General features: G+C 50.2%; 1 protein-coding gene across 1 annotated transcript; it reads left to right on the plus strand.

Annotated features, from left to right (window-relative positions):
- The first annotated feature begins 438 nt into the window (after positions 1-438).
- Positions 439-8004, plus strand: LOC141468761 (opsin-5-like). Its single transcript, XM_074153929.1, has 4 exons — positions 439-511; positions 4903-5196; positions 5885-6216; positions 7657-8004. The coding sequence occupies exons 1-4, from the start codon at positions 439-441 to the stop codon at positions 8002-8004; spliced, it is 1047 nt and encodes a 348-aa protein (XP_074010030.1).
- Positions 8005-8430: the final 426 nt, after the last annotated feature.

Below are 8430 nucleotides of genomic sequence, written 5' to 3' on the forward strand. Positions count from 1 at the left end.
GAACCCCCAACCTTCCTTCCCCTGCCTGATCCTACAGCCTGGATTTATTTCCTGAGGCTGCCAATGGTTGAATGACAATTGTTTTGGCTCGGCCGTGGCACTCGGAGGGGGATTTGCATCGGGAAGTTGCTTGACGAGCCAAGGAGCAGAGCGGGGTGAGAGGAGGGGGTGGGTGGAGAGATGCTCTGCCAGCCAGGCAGGCGGGATCACTCCGGCAGTGGCTCTGCCTGGCTTTCACTCTGCCTCCCCAGGGAGGGAGCCTTCCTCCCGCTCCAGGCTTCTCCCCTCGCACAGAGGGAGGGAGAGAGGAGAAAGCAGAAGGGTCCCTTCACTCTGACAGCACCCAACTGCCTGGCTCACATCTGCAGCAGCCAAGCCATGAGGAAGAGTCTCTTTGCCCCTGCTTCACCTTCGATTTAAACCCTTCCAGAAGGAACGATGGAAGAGCAATACATTTCCAAACTCCACCCGGTAGTGGATTATGGAGCTGGGGTCTTTCTTCTGATCATAGGTGAGTTCTTCACAGCCTGCCTGTTTGCTCCAAGCCTAGGAGGGGACACACCGGGGCTGCCCCCTTTGCTGTGCTCAGCCAAAGGAAGCTGGAGGCAAATGATAGAAAATGGGTTTCCATACAGGTTCCTGCTTATTTCCTTGGAGTCGGTTGGATGCCAGGATTAATCTCTGCTCTCAGATTCATTTTAGATCTTTTAGATCTCAGATCTTTAGATCTCAGATTAATCTCAGGTCTTTTGTCTTGCTGCTGAAGACTTGCCAGCATGAGTTTGTCTCTGTGGCGTCACAAGTATTCAAAGTAAGTTGGGCTACTGCTTATCCTGGCATCTCAGCCCTGTGAACCGGGGGATGAGGCAGCCCCTTTGATGAGACGGATCAGGGGAGAGCAACTTCGGGCTCACCCTGGCCCAGGGGGATACTCATTATGTATTGAAGAGCAGCTGTGTCTTGGTGGGATAAACTGGTATAAAACAGCCAAGGGTTTTCAAACAGCACTTCTGGGTTTGGTGATGGCCTGTTTGCGCTGCTGAAGGCAGATTTACAATGAAATATAAGTGGGGATGTGTCCTGCTCTGCTCCAGCGTGGCTTTAGCTGAGGGTTTTCTTCCTTGTCTCTTTGTTGGGTATACCCAGGTGATTTGTTTACTGTCGGCGCAGATTTGGAGAGGGGCTGAATTGGTTTAGGCGTTCAGTCCGACTGAATGTTGTCGAGATGCGAGTACCTTCCTCCCTTCAGCTCCTTCGAAAACCTTTTTTAAGATGCATTTAAGAGAGACGAGCATATATTTTTATGTGGTTTAATAGAGAGGCTTTGGGCAGCAGTGCTGGGCTTCAGCACATCACATGTCACCCCTGTTCCTGCGTGCCTCTCCCTGCGCTGCTGCGCTGGGCTGTCCCCTCGGTTGAGCTGACAACTCAGGGTGAGAAAAACCACTCTCTGCAAAACAACAAAGGGCTTTTCTTTTAATCCAAGTGAGGAGGAGAGCTGCTTTCACACACAAAAGTGAATACATAGGTGCAGTTCACAGCTTTGTCCCGTGCCCTCCAGCAGCCTCACAGGGAGCGGGATGGAGAGGAATAGCATCTGTCAAAGTAAAAGAAAGGGTGGGCCTGGATGTCCACCACGACAACTGAGAGCTGCCTCCTACCTCTTGTGTAGTGATTGGGGCTCTCTCAGAAGAAAGTGAACCGGGTTCATTTTTGCTCCTGAAGCCTGAGGATGTCCTGTCCTGTGGCTGTCATTTGGCAGGGGAGTGCTTTTCCCACCGAGCCACAGGTTGCTCTGGCAGCAAGTGGTCCCGTGCCCGTGGGCATCTCTGTGTGCGCAGACACACGGCTCCTGAGACCTCAGGGAACTCTTCAAGCACGTCCAGAGGTGCCAAGTGAACGTGAGTGGTGAGAAAGTGAATGAATGAGGGATGCAGGTGCTCAGATTTGTATCTCTGTCCTGTTTAAGGCTTTCTCTTGGCATCTCTTATGACCTTTGGATTTATGCCAATGTATTTATTCCATTTTGTTCCATGTGCCTTTATTAATTCCTCTGTGGGCACTTTATTAGGTGGTATCTGTGAGGAAATGCAGCCTTCCTGCTTTTGCAGCGACAAGGGAACGTGACGCAATCTTTTTCTGTTTCCCTGTTTCGCTTCTGACTTTAGAGGACACCTTCTCGGGAAAACCTTTGATCAAAATGTAGCTCCAGCACAACGTTCCCTTGAAAGAAAAGAATCACAGAATCATAGAATGGTTTGGGTTGGAAGGGACCTTAAAGATCATGTAGTTCCAACCCCCCTGCTGTGGGCAGGGACACTTTCCACTAGACGAAGTTACTCTAAGTCCCAACCGGTCTGGTCTTGAACACGTCCGGGGATGGGGCACCCACAACTTCTCTGGGCAACCCGTTCCAGTGTCTCACCACCCCCACAGTAAAGAATTTCTTCCAAATATCTAATCTGAATCTCCCCTCTTTCAGTTTAAAACCATTACCCCTCATCCTATCACTACATTTGCTGATAAAGAGTCCCTCCCCATCTTTCCTGTAGGCTGCTATAACATCTCCTCAGAACTTTATCTTCTCCAGGCAGAACGACCTCGATTCTCTCAGCCTATCCTCATAGGAGAGGTACTCCACACTCCTGATCATCTTTATGGCTCTCCTCTGGACTTGCTCCAAGAGGTCCATGTCCATCTTATGTTGGCAGAGTAGAAGGGTGGAAATGAGTTATTTGCTGTGTGTACTTTTGACACTGCTGTCATGAACGCTTTGACGCTCTGTGGCATATCTGAATAACGTATGTCCGACGGGTCTTTTTGCAAAGCGATCTCTGGTCTGGTGCCTGCCTCTGGCAAAACAGTTTCTATGGTCTGTCCCACCGCACTCAGAGACCACCAGGACAGTGTGGGTGTCTTAACGGTGGCATGTAGTCATTGTGGTCCTCCACCAGCAAGGACCCTGAGCTGCCCAACCAGCACATGTGGACTGTCGAGGCAGCTCAGAGCCCCAGGAGGCTTGTGCTGGGGCTCCAGTGGAAGATACACTGCAAAGAGGGAAGGCTTTGGGAAGTGGAGAGCACCAGATGGTGCAAGAGGGGAGGGCACAAGGAGGGGACACAAGCAAGCAGGACAGCTGGAGTTCTCCAGTAGGAAGGTGAAGTGGGAATATTACCAGGGAAAAAGGAAGGCGGACAGGCCCATTTGACTTGCTGGGATGTTGTGCGAGATACTGTAGGAGAGTGGAGCAAATGGGTGGGGGAATCATTCCATGAGATACGAGCCACAGGGGAATAGGTGGGATATAGTGTGTGGAGAGGGGGCTGTGACGTGGAAGTGAAGAGCGATATTGTGGGGGTAGGAAGGGGCAAGATATGGTTGCATTGGGTTTGTATGGCAAGGTTTTGGTAGCAGGGGGGCTACAGGGGTGGCTTCTGTGAGAAGCTGCTAGATAGAAGCTTCCCCCATGTCTGATAGAGCCAGTGCCAGCCGGCTCCAAGACACACCTGCTGCTGGCCGAAGTCGAGCCCATCAGTGATGATGGTAGCACCTCAGGGATGACATTTTCAAGGGGAAAAAAAACTTGTGGGGCAGCAGCCAGAGAGAGGAGTGAGAATAAGAGGGAGCAACAACCCTGCAGACACCCAGGTCAATGAAGAAGGAGGGGGAGGAGGTGCTCCAGGTACCAGAGCAGAGATTCCTCTACAGCCCATGGTGAAGACCACGGTGAGGCAGGCTGTCCCCCTGCAGCACATGGAGGTCCACGGTGGAGCAGATATCCTCCTGCAGCCCATGGAGGACCCCACCCTGGAGCAGGTGGGTGCCCAAAGGAGGCTGTGACCCCGTGGAGAGCCTGTGATAGAGCAGGCTCCTGGCAGGACCTGTGGACCCATGGAGAGAAGAGCTCATACTCCTCAGGGACCCACACTGGAGCAGTTCATGAAGATCTGCAGCCTGTAGAAAGGATCCATGTTGGAGAAGTTAATGGAGAACCATCTCCCATGGGAGGGAGCCCATGCTGGAGCTGGGGAAGAGGAGGAAGGGGTGGCAGAGACAAGGTGTGATGACCTGACCACAATCCCCATTCCTCGTCCCCCTGCACCACTCGGGGGGGAAAGAAATGGGGAGTGAAGTTGAGCCCAGGAAGAGGGAGGGGTGGGGGGAAGGTGTTTTAAGATTTAGTTTTTATTTCTCGTTATCCTCCTCTGATTTGATTGGTAATAAATTACATTCTTTTTCCCCAAGTCGAGTCTGTTTTGCCTGTGATGATAGTCGCTGAATGATCTCTCCCTGTCCTTATCTGTGGCCCATGTTATATTTTATCTCCCCTCTCCAGTTGAGGAGGGGGAGTGACAGAACAGCTTTGGTGGACACCTGGCGTTTAGCCAAGGTCAACCTACCACAATAGTCTCCTACTATTGATATGACGAAGTCTCCCTGGTGAATAAGGCACTACAGGAGGCTGCGAACAGAAATCTGAAACACTCTTTGCTGTAGCAGGTCCATCTGGGAGATGCCTGTCTAGCAGGGAGGTGGGAGCTGAAACCCAGGAGCTGGCTGCAGTGGGTGCCGTGGTGAGGATGCTGAGCCATGTAGCAGCTCTCAGAAATGCCATCCAGGTGGCATTGCCTACCTGCTATCTAAGAGACCAAGTTTCCTCACCATGAGCTGAAAAAGAAGGTTTCACAGCAGGACACAGCAGATAGACATTGGTGTGTTTCCCGAGCATCGGCACAGCGTGGTGTTGGCCTGGGAGGTGCTGGGTTCTGGCTGGTGTCCCAGTCTTCTAAACTTTAGTCCCAGGCCAAAAACCAGCAATCTTCACATCCTTTATAGAGATAAGCATTTCACGGGTGTGCTAATTATGTCCTATTATTGTCTGTGCTGATCCTTCTCTTTCAGCCATCCTCACAATCCTTGGAAATTCAGCCGTCCTCGCCACGGCTGTGAAGCGCTCTTCCCTCCTGAAGTCACCGGAGCTGCTGACAGTCAACTTGGCAGTGGCGGATATCGGAATGGCAATCAGCATGTATCCGCTGGCCATTGCGTCCGCCTGGAACCACGCCTGGCTGGGAGGAGATGCGTCCTGTATGTATTACGCCCTGATGGGTTTCCTTTTTGGCGTCTGCAGCATGATGACCCTGTGTGCCATGGCTGTGATTCGGTTCCTCGTTACCAATTCGTCCAAATCTAACAGTAAGTAATTGCCTCTCAGGGAACCTCAGAACTTTTAGTCCAATATCAAACCTCTAATGCTCCTAGAAGGATCACAGAATCACAGAATGATATGGGGTTGGAAGGGACCTCTGGAGATCATCTAGTCCAACCCCCCTGCCAAAGCAGGTCCTCCTAAAGCAGGTTGCATAGGAACTTGCCCAGGTGGGTTTTGAACGTCTCCAGAGGCGGAGACTCCACCACCTCTCTGGGCAGGGTCTGATTAAATTCCTTATTAAACAGAGGGGCTTCTCACTTCTCAGTAATACCAAGTAAAACAACCTGAGGGTGCAGAGCCCAAATGTTTTGCTGGACAAGAATGTCTTCTCTTCCTATTTGCGTGCAAGCAGACATACTGACATCTCCTCCTCGAGAGGGAAGTGGTCTCCTGGCATTCCTGGGCTGGAAGCACGGTACATTTTGGGGCAACTTGATCTTGTAAAGCTTCCTGACTTACCAATCTTTAGATCAGTGCTGAGGACCCTGCACTGAGGTCTCACCCAATCCATAGACACTCTCTGTTATGTTTCTCAGGAAGACCAAAGGTCAGGGAACTGCAGCAGCAGCCCAGGCATATTTGTAGCCGCCATCCTGTTGGAGAAGAAGTTACGGCAAAAACCATGTGGTTGAGATGAGATTCACATACACTTGCTCTTCCTCTTTCTTGCAGGTAAAAAAATTACCAAGAACACTGTTCGCATCTTGATTACCTTCATCTGGCTCTACTCCTTGCTCTGGGCCATTCTGCCCTTGGTGGGCTGGGGCTACTATGGTCCTGAGCCATTCGGCATCTCCTGTACAATAGCCTGGAGCAAGTTCCACAACTCCTCCAATGGCTTCTCCTTCATCCTGAGCATGTTCCTCCTGTGCACAGTCCTGCCTGCACTGACCATCGTCGCCTGCTACTTGGGAATCGCCTGGAAGGTTCATAAAGCATACCAAGAGATCCAGAATATCGACAGGATCCCTAATGCAGCTAAACTGGAGAAGAAGCTGACATTGGTGAGTTATCCCCGTGATGAGAAGCGCCTGCAGGAATCAGGAGCTTGCAGAGAAGCAGCTCTGCTCATGCATGGCTCATGACGGTCCTTCATTGATTTTGTCTGGTATTGACCAAAGATGGAGATGTGGTTCCAGTCTCACCCATGCTCTGCAGTCCGGGAATCCTTGTTATTTCAGTAGCTTGATCAGGATAATATATCGTAGGTACAACACCACTTGTTAAAGCTTCTTTAGTGAGTTGCACCCATGATTTTCATGGACATACAGGTTTCCAGTCATGCTGGAACAGCTGTTGAATCCATTCACGTTGTAGTTGGGGTGGATGTCTTGTTCTGCCATCTGAGGTATTTTTAATTGACTGAGGGGGTGTTCAGAGTGAGAGCTACACAGAAATTCTGTATGGAAACAGGATTTTTTTAATATAACATTTTTTCAAATAAGCACTTCGGTTGCTCATTTCTTGTGGAAAAGCAGAATTGACCCAAACTTTCTAAGAGGCCACTCTATTGATAGGTTGCACTTTCTGGTTGGGCTGTGTCTCTCATGACATTTTTCAGTCAGAGTCAGGGACAGAGATGAAAATGACAACTGCCTCATAAGAAACAGAATCAGAGAATCATAGAATTGTTTTGGTTGGATGAGACCTTTAAAATCGTCGAGTCCAACCATTAACCTAGAACTGCCAAGTTACCACTAAACTATATCCCCCCGCACCACATCTACATGTCTTCTAAATACCTCCAGGGATGGGGACTCCACCACTTCCCTGGGCAGCCTGTTCCAATGCTTGATAAAACTTTTGGTGAAGACATTTTTGCTAATATCCAATCTGAATGTCCCCTGGTGCAACTTGAGGTTATTTCCTCTTGTCCCATCGCCTGTTCCATGGGAGAAGAGAACGACCCCCACCTCACTACACCCTCCTTTCAGGGAGTTGTAGAGAGCGAGAAGGTCTCCCCTCGACCTCCTCTTCTCCAGGCTGAACACCCCCAGCTCCCTCAGCCGCTCCTCACAAGACTTGTTCTCCAGACCCCTCACCAGCTTCGTTGCCCTTCTCTGGACACGCTCCAGCACCTCAATGTCTTTATTGTCGTGAGGGGCCCAAAAGTCAACACAGTACTTGAGGAGCAGCCAAAACCACAGTGTGGATCTGCTAGGTGGGAATAAAAGCATATATATGTACTGTCCAGTGTTACCTGTGCTCGTGTCACAGCATAGCAAGCATATGGTTTCAGGTATTTCGGCTGGTTCAGGGGTGGTTTCATCATAGAATGGTTTGGGTTGGAAGGGACCTTAAAGATCATCCAGTTCCAACTCCCCTGCCATGGACAGGGACACCTCCACTAGAGCAGGTTGCTCAAAGCCCCATCCAGCCTGGCCTCGTCACGTACCAACCCCAGCCAGTGCAGGCTGAGAACTGAAGCCCTGTTTCCCTTTCAGATGGCCGTGCTCATCTCGGTCGGGTTCCTCAGCTCGTGGACACCGTACGCAGCCGCCAGCTTCTGGTCCATATTTAACTCCAGCGATTCCCTCCAGCCCATTGTCACTCTGCTGCCCTGTCTGTTTGCCAAATCTTCAACTGCGTACAACCCTTTCATTTACTACATCTTCAGCAAAACTTTCCGTCGGGAAATCAAGCAGTTGCAGTGTTGCTGTGGCTGGCGGGTTCCTTTCTTCAGCGCCGACAACTCTGCCGAAAATCCCGTGTCGATGATGTGGAGCGGGAGGGACAACGTCCGTCTCTCTTCGGCGGCGAAGGCGGAGAGCCAGGGAGCCGCGAGCCGCTGAGACGCAGCCGTGGTTTCACAACACGGGGCGAAACTTGGGCTCCCGCCGGGGCCCAAACGAGCAGGAATGCAGCAGCTGGGGTTGCCACTGCATATCTTAACGTCAAATACAGAGGTTTAAGTATATATTTTTAAGCAACCCTCAAATATTCTCTTTAAGCTACACAAAAAAACAAACAAAAAATGCTATTTTTTTCAAGAATTTCCACTTTAGAGGAAATAGATAGATTTATGTACCAAACATAAAACCAGGTAAACTAAACTTATTTTCAGAGAAACAGCTTTAATTAAGAGGATTTATTATTTTGGGGTTTTTTTTCTTATACTTTTGACTTTTTAACGCAATCTATCTGCAAAGTCTTGGCTCCATCGGTAAAACAGCCACCAGAGAAAACGGTAGGTTGAGCCCAAAGCGGTACCAAACAGA

Source organism: Numenius arquata, chromosome 9, assembly GCF_964106895.1.
Source record: "Numenius arquata chromosome 9, bNumArq3.hap1.1, whole genome shotgun sequence".
NCBI lineage: Eukaryota > Metazoa > Chordata > Aves > Charadriiformes > Scolopacidae > Numenius > Numenius arquata.

Excerpts from the sequence above, each read along its gene's own strand:
- LOC141468761 (XM_074153929.1), top strand. The coding sequence starts at position 439 with ATGGAAGAGCAATACATTTCCAAACTCCACCCGGTAGTGGATTATGGA. Across the intron at positions 512-4,902 it reads GGTCTTTCTTCTGATCATAG|CCATCCTCACAATCCTTGGA; the intron begins GTGAGTTCTTCA and ends CTTCTCTTTCAG. Across the intron at positions 6,217-7,656 it reads TGGAGAAGAAGCTGACATTG|ATGGCCGTGCTCATCTCGGT; the intron begins GTGAGTTATCCC and ends TTTCCCTTTCAG.